Consider the following 22,380-nt stretch of genomic DNA (forward strand, 5'->3'; position numbering starts at 1 on the left):
GGGGGGGAGAATAGGCGAAGGACAAGGAAAAGAAAATCGATCGTGTGTACCGGTCACTCGAGATTATCGGCGTCAGATATCGCGTTCTTCTTTACTTCCGATGTTGTTTCAATGCTGTTCGCGACAATTTCAAATTTCCACTCCATCCACCTACGTGTCTTCGTAATGGAACAAACATTGGAACAAACAGTGATATCATTCAACAGTTAAAGATCTCGACAATTCTTATACTCTTTTTACAATACAAAAGATTTTCAAGTTAAATATCTTTTCTTAAGATAGTTTGAACTGGATTTTTTTGTATAAAATCCAACCAACTTTTATATTAAATGCTGTTCAATTTACGTTGCAATTATTTTTCTCGAGATATTTTTCTTTATTTTTTTATTAATCTAAAAATGAACACATATACGTCCGCGGTACAACAGTTATGAAAACAGAAAGAGAGAGAGAGAGAGAGAAAGAAAGTTTTGTTTCTCGATGCAACGTAATTGGATTTGCAGAAAATAACGAGCCGGTAGGGTTGCATTTTGTGGTAGCGACCGTCGGACTGACTAAAGTTTTACGCCGCTGTCTGCTTCCCCTTTCGAGTCACGTAAGTGCACGTCCACGCGATTCCAGGGACTCGTTGTTCACCAGCCAGCAGCGGCTAACCGTCGGTGCCGTCGGGCGCTCAACGAACTAACAAACTTTTCGATCCACGGTTATGGTCAGCTAACGATCCAAGCTGTTCTAACAATTTTCGATGTTTTATTTTATTCCTTTATTTTCCTCGCGCACGAGACTTTACAATTGTGCGGAAATGTTTATTTTACTCGAAAAATATTGCAACATGAAAATGTCTCTTTATGGATATTTTATGTTACTTTCTGCCGAGAGAGAGAGAGAGAGAGAATGTTTGCTTTTTTTATTAATTAATTTTCGAGATATAAATTATGTTGCGTGCGCTTACAGAAAGCGCATGCATATCAGTTTAAAAATCAGGAGCTCGTGGCACAAAGTTAAATAATGAACTCGCAAGAGTTTGGTCGTCGACCTCTGATGCGTTCGGCGTTAAGAGTTGATTATATCATTAAGAATCGCACGAATCACCATAATGCGCGAATGCTAAGAAACACAAATCGATGCAATCTTTCGCTTCCGTGGGATTGCGTGAGCATTATTCAATTTCGAGAGAGACAGGTCTTTCTCTGTTGTTATTATGTCTGTAATTCTTGCAATATTTCATAAAGATTGTCTCCATTAATTTTTACGCCATATTAATATTTTTTAAAGCAATGCATAAATTAACATAGCATTAACATAATGTATATCAGATTACAAGAGTGGCTATTGATCTCGCTCCAAGTGATATGAAGTCAAGCGTTTTCGAACGAGCGAATTATTATTATTATTAGACTCACCCCATTAATTAGTTCTCGTTAAAAAGAGTCTTAAATCTTAAACAGCGGAAAAGTACATACAATTTTCTGCATCTCGATAATTCAATTCTCCCTCCCCTCTCTGATTTAATTAGTATCTATTTAAATCGGGGAGAGGAAAGGATGAGAATTGAATAATCGAGATGCAGAAAATTGTATGTACTCTTCCGCTGTGTAAAATTTAAGACTTTTTTTTTTAACGAGAACGAATTAATCGGGATGAATCTAATAAGTCGAACACTTACGTTATGATTGCTGCATTTTATCTTCCGAAAATCGAACGAAATATGGAGCAACCCGAATCCATAATATTTACACCGCTCAAGTTGATATTCTCGAAAATCCGAAGTCTAATTTATCTCGACGCGCGATCGGAAGTTTCATCCCGAATATTTTGTCGCGTTGCAAATAGCGTTCCATCAAATGTGGATACGGGTTTGCATTTACTCACCGTGTCGTTTCTGGTTGTCTGGGAGGAAAAAGAGACTCAATTTGGTTACTCGGGTTCCATTATAGGACAGCTCTCGGAATTGGAACAGAACGAAATGAATTAAATGGAAGAGAGGGCGAACGGTCAGAAAGAGGTACGCGCACCCTTCGAACCTCTCAGGCAGCAGTCACGAATGTACAATGTCATCGGGTGCACTCTCGGGGCTTGCAATAATGGAAGACCCGAAAATAATGGCCACCGCGAACACAGAAAGAACAAGAGTGTATGTGTGTCGTAGTTCACGTCCTTCATGAGGAGGTGTTAACGAGACGCTAAAGCCCCGAGCGGCACCCTCGGACATACAAACACGAACGTTTTTGTTTTACTGACGTCATCAGAATATATTTTAACAAGTTCTTTTTTTATGCCGGATTAATGAATCACGGAGTACGAGTAAAATAAGGCATAATTGATTTATTGCTAACCGAACTTATCGTCACTTTGTTGATATTATACAAGACAAGAAGAACGAACTGAGAAGAATGAGCGAGTTTAGCGCTTTGGGATATCTTGCATGCGGTAAACTTTACTCAAGATAAATGGTCTCGAAGAATAGGGAGGAAGTATGAATGGTGAAGACAGAGTACAAGGTGCCGGCGCTCGTTCGAGGTTTTTCTTCACGAGCACACACGTAAATATAACCGTCATAGAGTGCAACACGCGAATTGCCCGGGTCTTGAGCATGTTCAACAACGAGAACAAAGAAGGATCGATATCCACGACGCCGGGGGCTGATGGCGGTGGTGGATGGCGGTGGTAGTGGTGGTGGTGGTGGTACTACGTTTCGTGTTTCGTTTCTCATTTCCGCGGAGGACAATGCTCCCGAACGATGCAAGGATCGAACGGTCGATATACGGCAGCGATTTTAGCGACGCGGAAACCGCCTACGACGTTAGTTCGTTGCATCGATTCGCGAAGTGTATGAACGACGCGATAACCGCGAGGCAGTTCCGTTTCTTCGTCGACGACTGACGAAGAAAACTACGCGTGAATATTAAGAAATTTACGGAACACGTCGACAAATTTCGAGATAGAGATTCTTCGTCGATCAGACATCAGACAATTAAATTTATGAATTCTTAAATGATCTGCAAAAATTTAAGATGCGAAATATCTATCGGTCATAGAGAGAAAAGGCTAATGTAAAATCATAAGATTAATAAATATTAAAATTCAAAAGTAGACAGCACCGAATTTAATTCCGTCGATGAAAAGTCGTCTCTAACCCGAAAAGTTCTAGAATCTAGATGACAGCGGATGAAAGGAAATGCACGGAAACTTGATACGTGCTGTATATGTATAACCATGAGAGAACATAGCTGGTAACGATACTCGAGGGAGCTTCTTCCTCGCGAGAGACGAGGAACCGCGCGGGCACGGTCGAACGTGCTGAAGCGTAGACTGCGAAGAGCCGCCTTACACCTTCCCACGTAACGTGGTCTTTCAAGACTAGGGTCATCTATAACCCTGGCCATTGGATTCTTATCGACCTGCCCGTCGTACTGAATTTTTCAGCGTACATGCCGGGTTGATTGACCGCCGGCCCGATCCCACGGAGTCTACGTCGTTCGTGATTCTACGACTTACCGTATTTTCGACCCTGTCGAGTCTCCTCGACGTCTCTCTCTCCCTCGAGAAAGAAAGAGAGAAAGGGAATCCTCCCCTCCATTTCAAAGGAGAACGTGCCACTCTTTCGCTTTCCACGCGCTTTATTACATTCGCTTATTGTTCATGCGAAACTGTATTCCGAAATCGAACAATGCAGTTTAATAGGTAGGTACGCGATCGTGAAAGGTCACGGTGCTATCTTCCAGATGAGTCAGGGAATGTTTCTGCCGTACATAAATCATCCTATCGATCTTGAAATTACATTCCGCGTCCACTGAATATGTTATATTGTTCTGTCTACAGTTCGTTTAACTGTTGTTGTTTCGTTGTATATAGATACTCCGGTATTCCGCATTTCCTGTGCTAACGGAATTAACTTTTTCGAAATCACCGGCACATTATATCTTTAAAAGAATTAACTAACTACCACCATAACTACCAATAGAATTTAATGAAGAGCTGTTCACCGATTTCAGAAGTCTCCCGCGAGGTATTCGAAAGTTACTTCCGCAAAGGGACAAGGAAAGCTATCCTAGTCTAATGAGCGTTAAAAACGGAATTTTCTCGGTGACGTGCGGCAATTTAGCTGTCCCGAGACAAGTTCGGCCGGCAAGTTCCACGAAGTTGAACGAGTTTCGCGGAAGCCGTGCTTTTCTCGAGAGCGCGAGCTATGGACATCTGCGAGAGATAGACGGAATCTTTTAACGTTACACGAAGACAAACTCACGGTACACTAATTTAGTCATAAATAAATCTTTGAAAGCGCAAGAAGACAGTCGAGAGGACCGCGACGTTTCACAATTCGCGTAGAATGGCGCAGAATAAAAGCAATCCAAAGCGACTCGCGTTCGTTCCGCTTAAATATTTCCAACTTCCAACATGCGCCTAGTTTTTTTTCCATTGGTATTCTCCGCAAGCTGTCACTTGTAATTTTTAATATGAGCACGTGCTCCCCCTTATTCGAAGGGCACATGGTTTCTGAGATTTTCTCATCGATTACCTCGGATGGAAAATAATAAAATTCTTTGGCCTTGAAATTTGCATATCTCGAAGGCGGAGTGCATTGGAAATAGCACGAAAATTGCGAGTTGCTCTCTCGATTATTAGCGTTCTTATTCCGACATTTTGTTTTACGCAATTCCATACTTTTTCTACGTCAAATAAAATCGCCGTTCTTAAAAGGTATATAGATATAATATTTTAATACAGTCAATTAAAAACAAACATTCATTCGAGCTATATTGACATTGTCAATACACTGGAGCTTGCACATAACTTTTCACGCTTTCATAAAAGATACCATATATATAAAAGGTACAACATTAATAATTTTACAAGTCGACTCTCGTTAAATACATGTTCCTGCAAAAATCTGGACTCGTTCCCAACATATCATTTATCTTGTAAAAGTATTCTGCAAGTCACGTTCCGCTGTTGCAAAGTTTCGGTCACGTATTTCACCTGTATTACGAACGTAACAACTGTATAGTCATGTTATGTGACCATTACTTGTATATCATTGACAATTAAAGTCTCGAGTCGGAGCGATAAATATGTAAACAATGCGCTGCTATCTGGCACGAGATCGCGGTGTTTGACATTAAAACAGTGTGCTCGGCACAAGTTGTTTTCCCTTCAACTTATCGCAATTCAATTCAGGCTTTTCGACATCGTCGCTACACCAAACCACATTCCATCACGGAACTTGTTTGTTTGTTATTCCGGAAGAAAAGGTACTTCCATTGTCACCTTAGTAATCCTCCAAAGAAAAAAAAATAACGCTAATTGAGGCGACAAATCGTTTACAGAGAATACTGAAAGGTGACAGGAATACAGAAACTTTCCTCGCGAACATACAGTGTAAGAATTTAAAAAAAATTTCTTATATTCTTCCAGTATCAAGCTTTATCCTGGCAGACAATTATCCTGGCAGAAGCGATTATCATGGAATCATCATGGAAATCTCTTTCGCTTCTTAATCTGGTTCATCCAAATCAAGATTGCCGCGAGTCTCATTTGTTATGTCTGTGACTTGTCAAATTACTGGCGAACGGCGATTGTGGGTTGGTGCTTAAGTAAAATTTTCCCCGAGTCTTGGAATTACACGCGTAACCCATGTGGGCCTCGGGTTTCCACGCGCAGTTCGCCAGAATCCCGGGTCGCCATTTTGGGCATCGACTCGCGGGAAATCCGTAGGGATTCTCCACTGATTCCGCGTAATAACGCCAGGCTCGGTTGTGTCCGCAAGTAACTGAACAAAAAATGACAATAGATATTTAGTCACATTTTTGACGAGGATAAAAGACATACAACATATGATAACAGACATTTATTGTTAGTCAAACTTTTGACGAGGATATAGATGTTACGCAGAGGCGATACCTGAAAGAGGGTATGAAGTATCTTTTCCGAGAAAGGGAAGAGAAGATCTTTCAACAACGGATGAGAGCGCGCGGTTCGACATTGTAACGAGTCACTCACTGTATTGATTTATGAGTTTCCTGAAGCCCATGCGAACGATGCGAGCGATGCTCTTCAAATCGCAGCCGGGCTGCCGTCTCACGCCGCCGTTCGGATAAAAATCGACGTGACCCAGTGGATGAGGGAACCCGAAGTTGCCGCCGTCCGTGTGAATGACGTCGACGAAGACTGCGTCCGCCCATGTCAAGTGACCGTCCTCCCCGGTGTCCATGTACAACGGATAAGCCGGGTCCAATCCGGTGATTCTACCTATCTAAAAGCGCGTTTCTCAAATATAACACGCACACACGTACACACGCGTACACTTAGCATAGAGTCTGTCGGTCGCGTCGATATCGCGCGCCACGATTGAAACTCCTGGCACTAATGCAGTTCCGATAATGCGGCCTTCGATTAGTCGAGGCGAACGTGCAATGCGGTGTAACTGTGGTGTGAGCGTTATTAGCAGATCGTACGATATCTAACCTTTCGAGGTGCCAGTGCCTTCCCCATAAAGCCAGCAACTTCCGCGCCCAGGCTAAAGCCGATCACATGAATTTTGGATAGGCTGACAGCTTTCTGCGCGTCGAGCCAACTTATCATGTGCGCTAAGTAAGGTCCCACGACTTTGGCGTTTCTCACTGCAGATATGTACCACGGTAAGACCGCCAGTTTAGGCCAATGTATCAATATCACGTTATAGTGCCCACGACGGAGATAAGCTAAAACAGAGGATGCAATTGGATTCATTCAAATTATAATTAATTTTTTAATTCAAAGTTATATGTCAAACTTTTGATATAAATTATTGAAAATTACTGTAAAAACAAAAATTTTAAAGTATTAAACACTTCATACACATGATTAAAAAAGTATGAAAAAATCATCATTAAATCGTCAATTACTTCACTTAATAACTTGACAATGATAAATCGCATTTGTTTAAAAGAAAAAAAAAAGTAAAAATCACAGAAGCAGCAAGCAGAATTCTTCTTTTTCAAACAAACAAATAAACAACGGCGGCTCCTTTGGGGTCGCGTTGAAAGTTGAATTGGATCGATTTGTGCGCCGAAGAGTGAAGGAAAACTTCGCAATTTATTGTGACAAGTTATGGTGTCCACTATTCGTCATCCTGACAGTACCTCTCTAGAGGTTTAGCAAGATAGATCCGTAGATCATGTAGTTACTAATGGATCTAGCTTACTCGCGAACTTTACGAGCGGAAAGAAAAACGAAGGCATCGCGATGACTTTTAAGAAGCTATTTTCGCATTCAGAGCGATACATCGCTATATGGTATCACGCGCCTACCGAAAAGGTGGCTGGAAATGCCCTCTCATACATTTGTTATCATCGAAGTGAAACGAGTTAAAATTTATTTTTCAAAAGCTTTTCAGAGATTCTTGAAACTTTTTCCGTGCGTGACGCGCTGTCGAGTTTGCACAAAACTCTATCCTCTTTGTGCATTTACGTGAATGCCCTTTTCCACAAAATGATAAACCTCGTATACGATATGGGTTATCGGTTTTAGATATTTATAAAGTACGTACCATTTCGTATACTAATGGGACCTGTTCCCGAGCTACTATCGCTGTATCCGTGAATGTAAATGATAGTTGGGTGCTTAACGTTGAAATTACTCTTCCGCAGCGTTGTGGCATCATTAAAATCCAATACATTCGGATACGTTGGATTCCGCCTGTCGTGGATCAATGCGAAAAAACGCAAGAAAAATATCGCTATGATGAGCAAAATTCGTGGAATTTAATACGATCGATGCCGGACACGTTGATTTGCAGATTATCGGAAAACTAATCTTCATTTCTGGTTTATGATTAATTAATCGGACTCTAACAGCTTACTTTCTGACGAGCTGACAGATTATAACAAAATTTCCGCTAATTGTTATTAATTTCCGCTTAATATTCTCAGTCTTAATTGTACTGTCTTAATTGTATGGTAAGAAAATTACGTTCTATTGAAGCGTTTGGTGTACATTATTGCGTGACGGCGGTTCCGATTCATGTACAACGCGTATACCTGGTATACAATAGAAATTGGACGTCCCGATTCAACTGGATGGGGCAGCAATAGAAGCACGTACCGGTGGGAAGCAGCGTCAGATACAGTGTAGTGTCTCCTGTAACAAAGGTGAAGAGATAATACCTTTAACAGAAATCCGAACTAATCAATTTTAATCTCGCGATCGTACACTCATTACAGAAATTTAGTACTGAAAGATAGTGATTAATTAATTATTTTGAATATGAAAAGCACCGAACGACGGTGCCTTTAATACTCGAAATAACTAATTTCTAGCATTAAATTAGCCAGTATTAAATTAGACTTCTGTAAAAGTATAACGACGTAATATATGAGACTTCGAGTCGTAGAATTGCAAATCGCAAATATTAATTCCAGCTCATGTCCGGTCGGTGATATTTTTAATCTCCAATTGACTCAAGCCAGGTTCAAAAATCCATTTGACGGATATCGCGACCGGCACGTAATGTGCTTCGAATGGCCATTATCGGTTCGAACCCTCCGCGCGTTCTGTCTTCCGTATTAAATTGTGCATAATGCCAACGACGGTCGGCCTCGACCAATCGCCGCGGTCGTCGTCATTGAACCTGACGACGGTCACGTTATGTCGCGTGTTGTACCGCCGACAGAGATCGACGGCGCGCGATACCCAGCCCTCTATCGAGGTATCCCTTTAGTTCTCCGCGTCGCGCAAAAGGTTTCCGAGGCGGAACACGACCCCGCGCGGAAACGCTGCTCGATTTCGCGGACACGCGATAGCACTTACATTTATCTAAAGGGTAAATATTTTTCTCAAAGCCATGTTAATTTCCGACACCTTTGATCTATTTAGGGTATCCTTTTTTTATTTTGTAACTGTATTTTTTACTAAGGTCACTAAGGAGAACTATCGTCTAACGTCTTCGTCGTTTTCGATCGATTAAAGTTTTAATAATCTAGAACGTTTCTGATTAAATTTTCTGATTAAACTATTGTGTTTAAATGCATTAATCGTCGAAGAATGGACGTCATATAACTTCCAGAAATAAACTCACGAACGAACATGCCAAATTATCTTATATCTATATCCCGTCGTTTGGTAGCGTATATCGACGCGACAACGCCAAGAAAAACGCAAGAATAGGTAATTCGCCGTTCCTTCTACTTGGGCAAACGCACGTGATGCCGTGCTCCGTCGTAATTAAGCTCGCACGGAAAGCGTTAAGTGGCTGTCGAGTTTGCTCGCCCGGTTTGCAACCCCTTAAACCTTACACTCTGTCGGCGAGAGAACGACAGCGCGCGTCGAAAGTGAACGACTCTTCCGACGGAAATCCGTCGGAACAACAGTTTTAATTATTTCACGCAAACAAACGCAAACAAAAAACAAACACGTTTCCCGAGTACCCGCGCCCGTCGAAAAATAAAAACGATATTCGAAACGGAAGCATCGTTACCACTCGACAGCTGCAGATGTCAAATTCGCAGAAATGTTTAACGTATGGTACTTGCTGGTTTGCAAAACCGTGTAACGCGCTTAAACGATAAAGGCAGAACGAAACAATTTTTACGATTAGTGAAAGCCTCTAAATATAATTTACGACTCGGCGAGCTCGGGGATTTATTTCACGATTGCGTAACGGGATAATTAAACACATTTTCGAGTAGCCCCTCGAGAAATAGGTCGCCGTTTACACTTTCGCCACGATACCTATTCAACAATGGGCTTTTTCACGCCCGGCCGCCTCTCGCTCGGAGCATTCCACCGCAGAAAACAATCCGTGACGGATGACGGTTATATCAACGCCGGATTAACGATACCACCGCGGAGATCTGTTTCGCAGAAGAAACTTTTGTGATCGGAGAAACGTTATCTTTTCCAGCAAACCGTTAGCAGGTGAGAGGAGAGTAAACGGGATAAATATAAAGAGATTGGACTTTCGCAGTTTTGTCGGTCATCGCCTTGCACACAACCGTTATGGCCAAACGTCCGCCTTTTTATTTTCGATATAATTGACATTACCATGCGGCAACCGCGCGCGCGCCTCCGCGATTTGCACCGGTTTGATGACGCTGCATCAAGGCTGCATTTTTCGCGGCGCTATTCTTCGAACTGGGAATGCTTGCGGTATCGTCGGAAACGAGGAATACAATATTATTCCAGCGTGATAATCGCGAAGAAAGAGAGAGAGAAAGAGAGCGAGAGAGGGGGAAAGAGCCATTTCACGCAAAATGTCGTGCAGCTTTCACAATTATCTAGTTTAAGACTCCTTCACGAATGAAATTTCGCGGTGCGTCACATTGAATTTATTAAGTTTAAGAGGTCACCGCATCTGGTCGTCAACACGACGACCTTTTAACTTTAACGTGAAAGTAACGCACGTCCTCGATTCTCGCACCAGTTACACCGGACGCGGACTCGCGACCGGCCGCGGCGTAGGAAAAAAAAAGGGCCGCCGCGCGCTTTAATTCCGCTTGTGGAAAGCTCGACTTATTTCGAGTAAGCATGCCACGTGGCGTGTGCCGCGCCGTATCAGAAACTTATCGTACCGTATAGCTAAGCGCTAAAACGCGTGAATGTATTTTCCGCGCGCAGAATGCGTTACGCGTCCTGATTACCTGATTTCAAATTATATCGGGGCACTTCTCGAGCGGATCTGCGTTCCGGTTGGACGAGAAGCGACGCACACGAACGTCGCGTGTGTATACGGCGACGTGCCGGCTCTATTTACAATTAAAATATCTAACTAACTGGCTGACTGACTGACTGACTGACTGACTGACTGTGAGATAAGACCTGACGAGAGCGAGAACGGGGTCTAAAATGTTCAACACAGTCGATTATTCGCTTATGCAATCTGACACACGTACACGCTGCGAAAACGAATGCTCCCGTTACGCGCTTTCGGACGCCGGCCTGTTTGCCAAATTCGTTTCTTGTTTAACGAATCATCCATCATCGCTAATTGCCGCCGGGGGTTCAGCTATATTTGCAGCACTTTTATTACTCGTTAGCCTCGTTAGTATAAATCATGTCGGCGTACGTAACGTCGCCTATTATTAATGAAACGGAATTGCACTTAACATGATCACGTGCAGCGCCGACTGCATGGAAAATTCACGCGGGTAATTTGTATGATCTGGTTTTGATCCGACCCTAATAGTTAACACTGATTTTTTTTATATGTAGGTACATTCAAACACTGTGCTTCTTATATCTAACTGTCACTCGATCGTATCTTCTTCTAACGGAGTTATAATTGCACGTTTCAATAATTACTCTAAATTATGTATATAAAACATAATTATATATAAACGTATTACATAATAAAGTAGTTAATGCTCGCACAAGATCGTCAAATATAATTATTGCGCGTAGTTATTGAAATATGCACGTTTCATTTACGCATCTCGTGAAATATAACCGGCACTCGCGGAAATGAAAAGAAAATGTCGGGTAATTTTTCACTGGTCGCAATTTACCTCTTCGAACGATATACAAATGACAGAGCATTGGCACGAGAAAAGATGGGAGCATTGTCGAGAGCCTCCCGAAAGTCTCGTACTGCGCGCTGCACTGGAGCCTTTTACTCCGTTGAATCGTCTTACACCCGCGTCGAGAGGAAACTGGTGGGAAATCAGCAGCAGCTGATCGTTTTGTAGCGCTCCCATACCATCATCTCGCGTGAGCATTACGATCTACTTCTCTCCGGTTTTTGTAATGCAGACCGGCGATGCAGTAACATTGCCGGGCATAAATTGCTGTATTACGAAATTATTATTATTATTACGTTTCCGGTGTTCGTGAAACTTTACACGCCGTTGAGTTGAGAAAAAAAGTACATTTTTTATTTGTGAGAACGCTGTTCTTATTTAGAGACTAATAATCTAGCTTTCATCATGCAAACATTGTGCATTGAAATATGTTCGTTCTGAAGACATATTATCGAGCCGAGTACGTGTCCACATTATCGACTCGAAACTTGTGAAGAAGTTCATCTCGAAACTTGTCTCTTGCCTTGAGGTTTAGCTCCATAATGTGGATTTACTTTAATTGGACGTTTCCTTCCTGAGGAAAATTAAACTAAACCTAAACTAAGCTAAACTAGTTCGCTATATTGTTAATAATGTGGAAATAAAGTTAACGTTGTACCCCTATTATTGCTTGTCTTTGGCCTGTTTAATATATTGTTACATTGTTTTACAATAACGAATGAGTAATTGATTTTAGTTTTAAACTAAACCTATTTAATATCTCTATAAAAAAATATTTATTCTTTTTTTTTTTCAGGACAAATTGCTGACGAAACTAGAGGAGAACGAACCAGAGTTGGCATCTTCACAGGAAGATGAGGTAAGAAGCGAATTGAAAGTAAGAATACAGGTTTTCCTTAGAGCGATATTTACAAGCATTATGAGCCGCCTAATCGAGCATTCCGAAATGAAATCGAATAGCGAAATTTCTCTTTCTGATCACTCGAGGTTGTCACGGATATAATTATTAAAAAAAAAAAACTATAGTACTCGCTATAGCACTTTTCGCCTCGATCGATATCGCTATTTCTTCCTGTTGGTTCCCTTTATTCTCTTAATTTAATTCAATTTAATTTAATCTTATTTTATTATGCACCTACAGTTATATTGAGTACGTAAAGTATATGAATACACAAATGGTTAGGCATCAGTAATGCTGCTGCTATAAGGCCTATCAGAGGAATAAAAACTTAGATCCGTATTCAGAACGCGTTGACAACGATGTTATTGGAGCGCTAACATATTATAACTTACGTTACGTAAGTATATTATAAAATTTCAGAGATAAAAGTGCGCATTTATCGATAAAAACGCGTTCTGAATACGGACCATAATATTAATTGAATAAGATACGCTTAACTGCACTTAATTAAGAATATTTGCATACTTGCATTAAAGGAATGCAATGCATTTGCACGAAGACAAGAAAAAAATTTAGATTCTCTAATTTTAACACTATGTAGGTTATCGTGAAATATTACTCGCGTGACATTTAAGACAGTCATTGTAAATTTAACTCGTAATTTGACATATATTATTTGCGAATAAATGAAATCTCTTTCCAATTATAAATAGGAGATATATATTTTTTTAGTGATTACATCAAAGTCTCCACGCCTACGTAAACATAAATCGAAGTTGGTCAATGAAAAGGAGCATAGTGGAAATTACATTTGCTGTAACGCCCACGTAGATTAAATTGTGTGTACATTAAATTGAAGTCATGCTTTTAACTTTGAAACTTTTATAATATTCGTCTATTTGGAAAATGTCACATTAGTATTCAATATAAAAATATAAAAAGTATATAAAATATAAAATAAGTAAATATACAAAAATATACAAATACGATTTAAATTTTTGCTGGATATTAATCTGAAAATAAATTTTGTTGAAAAAATGTTGATAATGCTATCAGCTAGCAAATTTTGATATTCTTGCAGTTGAGTTTACAACTTTTATATATACAGCATAATATTTTTGATAGTTCATAACAAAATTTCTTTTCAAACTTGTATGCAAAATTAGATCTTTCTGCAAAACACGTTCTTTCCGTGTATTTAAAAAATGTGCCCGCGCGCTTCTCTTCAAAAAATCTATTAAATTATCAAATTTGATAGAATATCAAATTAAAATAAACTTGGTTTACTTATTCATATTGCGTACTTAAATCCTGCATTTTACTTATCGTCCCTCATTTATCGAATTATTGTTTTTTAAAAATTGAGAGTTCCATTAATGTTTGTTTGACAGAATGTATCGTAGTCTATATTAGTGATATGTAAACATTACACGGTTCTGTAGAATACTGAAGAAGTCGCGTGTCTACTTGGTTCGTTGCGTTGCGTTACGCTAGATCGAGCCATTAAACTTTCACGATGAAGAAAATGACGATAACAGAGTACCTGTATCGCGCAAAATATAGCCGGCCGTCCGGAAAAGTCGCAATTTCCGAACGAATTGGTCGCCCAATCGGTCGCAAAAGTCGATTAACGACGACGACAAAGTGGCGGTTGCAACCCTCCGATTCCTGACGTGTTCGCCCACCCTCCCGGCTCCGAGGCTATTAATATTTCGATTAAAGTGCGACGCCTAATTACGTTACGTCGATTATGGCAGCCAATCGCGACCGTCTCGAACGCTAAACAACGACCGTGTTACACCGCGCGTCCTGGGATTTAATGACATTACACGTGCAAGCGCATAAAAACTGTGCAAACAAAATAAGAGTTACGGCTGCCCGTGATGAACGTGAATAAAAGCGATCTCTTCTCTCTTTTTTTTTTTTGCTCCTTCACAATTTTTCCCAATCCGTCGATAGCCAGTATTATATAGGTATACATACGTGCGATTACCAATAACGATCCGTTCGATATTGTCGCACGCGTCCGACGAATACGCCACGTAATTTCTTTTTTTTTTTCTTTCCAGTGCGTCATATGCGTGAATGCGAGGGCGACGATGCAAACCGCGCCATGTGGGCATCGAGTGGTCTGCAGGTGAGCGAACGAACTTTAAAGTAAGCGCACACAGATTTCCGCGTTACTCTGCAATTTCTGCAAATGCGCGCCGTTTCCTTTTATCTCAGGAAACTCGAGAGCTCGAAATAAGCAGTAATTACTTTTCACGTCAGCGCCGCGGCGTCACAATCTATATATTTTGCACGTTGAAAGAAGCCGTTTCCTTTAATTACGACGTCTCGGCGTTCGTTTACGCTAAGCTTCACACACCCGTCCCCCGTCGTTTTGCAGACGCTGCTTCGTCAAGACGATACAAATGGCGGTGTCCCAGAGGCTCTTGCCGCTGAGATGCGTTATCTGCCGAGCGAAGATCCTACGGTTGAAGCAGACTCTCATTCCGCGTGATGTAAGTGACGATAGCGCCCGTTTCGCCTCACAAACGGGATTTACTCGCATTCAGAGATGCACGCGCGTCCCAATTACTCGTCCCTCGTTTACATACACTTACTTTACCGTTTTAAAAATTTCTCGCTTGAATTTAAATCTACACAGTCTCTCTTTCTCTTCGTGTTTTCCATGCGCTTTATTCGCGTGCGAATCAATAAATTTCATTTGCCCACTGACGCGATCGCGACGAAATCGCTGCCAATTGGAGCGGATTCTCAAAGCCGGCCGATGTGTGGCGAATTTGTGTAACAGTTAGGATGCCTTGTATTCAAAGACAATCTTCATCAATCGAAATCGCTGAAAATATTGTGCTCTACATTCCTCTTCAGATGCCATTCGCGATGCGCGTTCCATCCTTTACGTACGATTAACCGTCAAAAGTGCTCGATGGCGTGCTGCTAATTATTTATTTAACATAAAAGTAGATTGTACGCGCGAAAAAAAATGCAAGTTAGATGAATTTTCACTTCCGGTACATTATAATAATTTAAGCCAATATCATTTCTCGTTCTGTCAACAATGACCTTACACGCCCGTTATTGTAACAGTTCCAGATTATATTTTGCTTGGAGAAATGCGAATCGATTATGCACTGTGAGATTATTTTGGCTTATAGTATTCGATGTCGGGTAAATCCTGGGTACTCCCCCAAAGCGCGTCGGAGTACAACATGGGCACAGGCATTACCGCCGGCGTGTCCGGTCCCGGCGGCAGATGGGGAGCCGGAAGCGTGCCAGCCTCTGCCTCTTTATACTCAATGGCCAGCGGTTCGTCCTCCATTTCTGGTTCGTAATTAAGCTTTGAAAATTGCTAATTGTATATACAATCTACTGTGGGAGGATGGGGTGGGGGGGAGGGGTGTGTTAAGTTTGCTACAAAGTTTCGCATCTGTGAATTCACTTCGCGTAGGAGTGTCTTCCGTCTCTTCGGCAACTTCCTCGTCCGCGCATAGCACCGGAAGTTCCTCTCTCGGCAAACCGACGAGGGTACGGCAACCTATAGGCGCCACTCTCCGACGTTCCCAGACGCAATCGATGAAGATGCGAATTCAGGTTAGCATGAGCCTATCATAACATTCGACGTAAAGTACATCTCGTATTCTCGATCTAAAAGTAAACATAGCGAATTCTAATTCCGCAAATGTAGCATGTCTTAAAATAGACTGTTTAAAATGAGTACGAGTTGGTATATACACGATCATTTATCAAAATTTATAGGAATACCAGGATCCGATTCAACAAATCACCGAAGAGGAAGAGATCATGCGGGAGAATCGAGAACGCCGATTGCCGCCAATCAAAGAATTCCAGAGGGACTACCGTGCTGGCAAGGCCTCCACCAGAATCAGGTATATCTTTACGATCGTCAATTTTATTTAGCAATCAACCGGGAGATTCGTCAAGGGACGGGATTCGTGATGAACGCGTTGACGCGTTTGCAGATGCGCTCAGAAGATCGTGACGCAGCTGGAAACATCGCCGAGCCCAAGAGGCACGTCCGCCGTGACAACGTCGACGTCGTCGGCGTCGTCGTGCAGCCGCGCCGCCTCTAAGCGACCGGCGACGGCGCCGAAGAAAATATCGGTGGTCCAGGAGGTACAGAAGTCGAAGAAGGAGAAGGAGCGGGAGAAAGAGCGAGAGAAGGCGGAGAAGGCACGGCAGAAGGAGGAAGAGAAAGCGGAGAAGACCAGGCAAAAGGAGGCGAAGAAATTGGCGAAGGAAGAGAAGAAGAGAGCGAAGAAGGAAGCGAAGGCACGGCGAAAGGAGACCGAGGAGGCACCTCTCCTAAGGGACGAGAAGTAAGGTCTGACTGACTCGTATAAAAATCTCGAGAGAGATATCGAGACGTCGTCGTGATACAGGTATCCTAAAGAGTTGAAGTACTCCCTGGAAAAACAGTATCCATCATTTTTACGGAAAAAGTAACGTTTCAACGGAAAAACGTTGCGTGTGCATTGGTTAAACATGTGGCGAAACATATGGTAAAATTTAAAAAAAAGTGTTGAATGCAGTGTTCCTCCAGGGTGCCCTTCAGTTTTCGACAACTGACGACGCTTTTTTGGTATCTTGTATTTACGGAGGATCGATAATACATACGGGATGAGTTACGGACACTTCGTACAATTGCGACGACAAATTAAAGGAGGCAGAGCAAAAGGCTGAGACTGATGCCCTTTGAAAATTCCAGCATTCAGTTACTGACTAATGAACATGGCCTAGCGCGATAGCGGCTCTCCAAGAGGCGAAATTGGTGCAATTACAGAGAATCTGTTTGTTAATAAATCCAAGTGTATGATTTATTCACTGCTGAGCAAGTTACAACAGCTAACGCCCAGAAAATCGTTTCGAACAGTCCGTAACTCGTCCCGATTTCCTCGTCATCTTAAAAGATTAGGTTCGCAAGAGGGTGATGAGAGAAGACGTAATACCTAAAAATGAAAAAAAAAAATTCTAGAAGCGGCCAAACTTAGTAACCTGTCATATCGAGTTATCGCGGACTAATACTATTATCGATAGGAAAAAACTCGAATATAGCGCTACAATCTAGAACTTCAAGCGATTATTTCAACGTTATATCCCTTATTACTGCGTCCTTTATTTATTCCGAGATCATCCTCTATATTAACTTGTTTGAGTCATTCTGCCAAAATCTGCCATTTTATTTAGTCCGAAGTGATAACCCCTTAGAGTTAATAAAGACGATGCGCGCAAAACGTGATCTCTATTGATTATAATGAATATAATCATTGCAAAGGTATACTCAATTCATAGATCGATACTCACTTGCGCGACCAGCCATTCTCACCGCAGCGTTTAATCGCCGACTACTAAATTCGCAATAATCTACACAATCCCATTCCTCCAGTCAATTTAAACTAGTCATCATGTCTACGAAGTCAAGGAAGAAACACTCGGATTCTTTTACCCTGCAGCATCTTATCTCAACAGTGGAGAATCGCACTCGGGATAAAATGCTTGCAAAATGTAGACGGAATTTTTCTATTTTATTAGTAGCCTAGTAAGAAAAATTTATATGAATTTATATACTTTTAAATAGTATTATAATAAGTAAGAAAGGTTCATTTTTAGAATCCCAAGGAGGTCCAATATAAAGATCTATACTCATAGCTTCCTAAAGGTCAAAATATTGCGATTGAAGCAAGAAAAGACGCAAGCATTTTTTCCCGCTTTCGCATTTCTCCCGCATTAAACACCCCCTATCCCATCTCTGTCATATGTTGTAAATACACCCGCGCAGGATTTCATAAGCGGACGTCGAAGGACGACTTTCGCGCCGCGTCGCAAAAGTCGTACAAGCCGCGTACGACGAGGGTAGCCTAAATAAGATCGATTTGTTAAAAGAAATTGCGCGAGAGAGTATACCTAAACGTAACGAAATATAGAAGAGTCTTATATAGTACACAATATACACAATTTATAAATATATATTATATATTATAAATATAGGCAGAAGAGCAGAAAAATTTTTGGAACGCAGCGCGTGTCTCGTTACTGTTCGTAGGCTCGTAGAAAAAAAACTCCCGTTATCGATTATATACACACACCTTCGGTTCGAACTCTTCTCCCCCTCCTCCCCTCCCCCGCTCCCCTCCCACCCGCTCGACAATTCGTGAGCAACTATTAACTTATAAACGAGTGAAGCAATTAATTAATGAAATCGCTATACTGTATGGGGCGTATAGTAGATTTCTCGTATAGTGTTTCAACAGACGCAGATTACATGAGAGTTACGCGCTGACGAGCTTTAACGACAAAAACCCCTGTGTCGCCGACACACACACCCCACACACACACACACACATATATACGCGCGCGCGCGCGCGAACGCAACAATTCTTCGACTTTAGATTCCGCCCTTGATCTCGATTGACTATCCGCCTTGCAAGTCTCCCGTAAGCAGCCGAAAATCAAAAGAACAATTTTTTACAAAGTCTACACGTCAAAAACTGCAAGTCTCGATATCAAAAAAAAAAGAAAAAAAAGATCAGCGAGTAGGAAAATAGTCCGATGCGAGGATCTACCTTCGCAACAGGTAGACGACAACTAACGGCGACAGTAAAATTCAATGTTGTTATTTTCAGCGATCGCATTTTTAATAGCAATGACGGTTTGATAATGATGACAATACTTCTTTTGTAACCGAAAGAAAGCGGGCGAGAGTGAAATCTTTCGGGAACCACGAACTGTTTTACGATGCTATCACGTCAAAACAGGCGGGACGGATGAGAAAGTCTCAAATGCCATTTCTTGTCTATTTCATTGATTCGCTCTGTCGGAATCGAGCTCGATGCACAGTTGTAATACAGACAAAAATAAAGAGAATCAAACATTGGGCATATTTTAATAAGCTACGCGACATTAAATGCGATAGAATCGTAAGACACGAATCATATCTGCCTAAATTTCAGTATCTCAAATTGCGGTATTGAATAATTTAAATTATGCAACAGCTGTAGAACAACGTAAGTACAATTTATTCCCACAGGCTTTTGTCACGTCACGCGAGAGGACAAAAATTGTATTCAAAACGTTTAATTCTTTTGAAACTCATCAAAAAATGGTATGGTTCAACGATTTAGAAATCAGGTAGACGCAATATGAAAGTAGGAATCAGCATTGCCGAGAAAAACGAATGCCGGCCGTATTCGTATAAAGAATTGGAATTTTCAATGTAATGCTAAAAGCGATCGTGCACATATCAGTAGTAATTAGTCGATTTTAAATTAGCGTTTTCGTTTGAACCGCATTGCGCCGCTCCAAGACGACCCGAATTTCGCCCGCCTCCACCAGCGAGTGCCGGGCAGAGCGAAGTATAATTAAACATCATAAAATCATGAGCGACAATGAGGTTAATCCGAAATGCTACTAATTAGCGTGTAATATTAACCGTCAATTATTGTACTTGCTGCATCGATCCCAACTGCGACGAGCCCGACTCGTACGGCGTACTCAATAATCAAAAAAATAAGCTCACGAGCGATGCGGATTCTCCACTTACTGAGCACCGCGTAGGATCAAATCGAAAGAGAATATATGTATAAGAAGATGAAAATTTTAACAAATTGTAAAATTATAATTTTGTATTGATTTAACTTCTCTACATTGATGAAAAGGATCTGCAGTAGAAAGGAATTCGGGGAACTCGATGTTCTGTACAGGAAGATAGGATTTTTTTTAAAGCGAGACATAGGCAGGTGTATTCGAGGTTCGTCATTGTAAGAAGTCATTAGAACACTTAGAGTTTAGGAAGTTTTTCTTACTACAGCTCATGCGAAACGCGAGACTTTCTCGAATCCCGGCGGAAACAAAGGGAGTAGCTGCGAATGAGAAGCGCAATTAGCACGTGCATTTGGAATGCGAGAGTCGCGACGGGACAGCGCGAGGGTGTCTTCTACTACAGAGCAAAAGTCAATTTTATCGAGCGCACCGCGTACACGCAAATGTTGAATTCGTGGCCGACCTTCGTGGCAGCAAAATCGATACGATTCGATTTCCCAAAGTCACGCCAACAGGAAGGAAATGCTTATGTCCGCGATGAGATTCGTATCGGAATGAAAGCGCGGAAGCGAGAACGCGAGAGTTTCGTTAGACGTATCCTCGCGCAAAGCGCTCTCGAATCCCTTCGGTACAAGTGAATGTTGTTAATTTTGGCGAAAATACCTTCAACTATACCATAACTGAATTTGAAGAATGTATATTCTACTATGAATAAAAGCCAACTTGAAACCAACTTGATCTAAGTAAGTAAAATAACATAGTCTTGTGCAAATTTGGTGATACTCAGAAAATAATTATAAAATTACGTAAAATTATAAAGACAATCTTCATAATTTTACGAAGACATGAGTCTTCATAATTGCATGAAGACATGAGACTTCATAATTTTATAAATCACAAGTATAACATGAGTCAAAATTATAAAAAGATAAAAAAAATTGAAAGCAAATATTTACATATTTCTGAATATTTTTTATTACGAGATGCCTGTTCTAATATTTTATTTTATCAATTATAGTTGAGGGTTAATAATAAAATGGTAAAAGAAATGCGAAGAAGAGAAGATAGAGCGTAATCGTTGGCAATAATCTTCGAGCTAAGGAGGACAAAGACGAAGTTATAGACGAAAAAAGAAAAACAATTTGACCTGTGCGATAGTAAGAAACCGTATATCACAGCTAAACGTAACGAGAACGACTTCATTGTACTTTATTATTATATAAGGCAGAATTTGTAGACGAATTTATATTAGGCCGACATTGACACACGGCGAGCGTTGTCCTGCAAACAGGACGAGACCCAATTGTCGTTTCCATTCAACATTATGCTTAACGATTTCGAGATCTCGCGTTTTACTTCTTAGAGAAAATATCGGAGAATTTTTACTTTTAGTCGAAATTAGATGAAGCTGAACGCTGCCTTTCGTTCGAAAAACTAGCGGTACCATCTCGTTTCTCTTCCTAAATTTCTTTTGCAGCGACACAATTCTTCTTTCTTTTTTCGAAGCCACAAAACAAAATGTCACGCGTTCTGTAAAACCATGAGCGAAATCAAGGGGCGCGAGTTTTGCACAAAATCAAAATCGTTCCTGGTTGACGCACGCCGAGGACATTGGACGCGAGAGTAACGTAGAGTAACGTAAAATTTCACGACGATCTCACGCTCCTCGATTGATACGCTCGCAGCGACACTCATTGTATTCGAAGCGCGTTGGAGGACGACAAACTTGATATAACGATATTAGTAACAAAACGTTTATATCGTAGCGAAATAAAGCGCTAACAATTTAGAGACCGAGTAGCCGTTTTTCGGTTCATCTATTACTATACTGCGAGCTTCTTAGAAATTTTCAGGAGAGGCGCGATGCCCTCCTCTCTCTTCTCGAATGTATAACAATATATCCTCGACTGCATCTCGGATCTCATCGACTCGCGCTTGACAAATAAGACGAGAGATATATAAAAAAAAGAGGCTTTGAGCGGTTGATTTTATCGAGTCTATTTTTAGTAGTTTTGTTCAAAGACTAAAACCAAGACGAAGAGATGAGGGGATAAAAAAAAACGAAACTTATATAAAAGATTATATTACGCGATGTGTTGCGATCTGTAAGAACCGATAATGGATATTAACAACAAATCAAATAAAACGTTACGATGAATGTTAGCCCAACTAGAATTATTTTTCTTATTTTCATCCCTCTGCCTCTCTGTCGGTGCGACGCGATTTATGGCGCGCAGCGAGTAACGCCCGTAGGTGCATTTATCTCATACTGAGGCTGCGTTCGAATTTAAGCGCTGTACGTGTAAGCTTATATAAGCGCTGCTTGAAAGCAACAGCTGCTTGCTACTTGCAAGCAGCACTGTTGGCGATCTACCGTTACCGTTTGAGATAGTTTCTGCTTCCATGATTCCCACCATACTTCAC

At 41.2% G+C, this 22,380-nt stretch overlaps 2 protein-coding genes across 2 annotated transcripts in view; one reads left to right on the top strand and one right to left on the bottom strand.

The window, feature by feature from the left end:
* Nucleotides 1-20,790, top strand: part of LOC105454876 — a 23,622-nt gene extending 2,832 nt beyond the window's left edge. Inside the window, exons 2-8 of the mRNA XM_011697815.1 lie at nt 12,289-12,351; nt 14,463-14,530; nt 14,783-14,897; nt 15,555-15,723; nt 15,848-15,990; nt 16,156-16,286; nt 16,380-20,790. Coding sequence (XP_011696117.1) covers nt 12,289-12,351; nt 14,463-14,530; nt 14,783-14,897; nt 15,555-15,723; nt 15,848-15,990; nt 16,156-16,286; nt 16,380-16,740 — 1,050 coding nt within the window. The 3' untranslated portion in view covers nt 16,741-20,790. The remainder of the gene's footprint in view (nt 1-12,288; nt 12,352-14,462; nt 14,531-14,782; nt 14,898-15,554; nt 15,724-15,847; nt 15,991-16,155; nt 16,287-16,379) is intronic.
* On the bottom strand, nt 4,400-11,563 carry LOC105454875 (pancreatic triacylglycerol lipase). Its single transcript, XM_011697814.1, has 6 exons — nt 11,481-11,563; nt 8,019-8,118; nt 7,529-7,677; nt 6,466-6,701; nt 6,001-6,253; nt 4,400-5,770 (listed from the first exon to the last, which is right to left on the bottom strand). Exons 1-6 carry the CDS (start codon nt 11,533-11,535, stop codon nt 5,532-5,534), a joined length of 1,032 nt encoding a protein of 343 aa, XP_011696116.1. The 5' UTR covers nt 11,536-11,563; the 3' UTR covers nt 4,400-5,531.
* Nucleotides 20,791-22,380: the final 1,590 nt, after the last annotated feature.

This window comes from Wasmannia auropunctata, unplaced genomic scaffold, assembly GCF_000956235.1.
Source record: "Wasmannia auropunctata unplaced genomic scaffold, wasmannia.A_1.0 LD335973.1, whole genome shotgun sequence".
Lineage (NCBI taxonomy): Eukaryota > Metazoa > Arthropoda > Insecta > Hymenoptera > Formicidae > Wasmannia > Wasmannia auropunctata.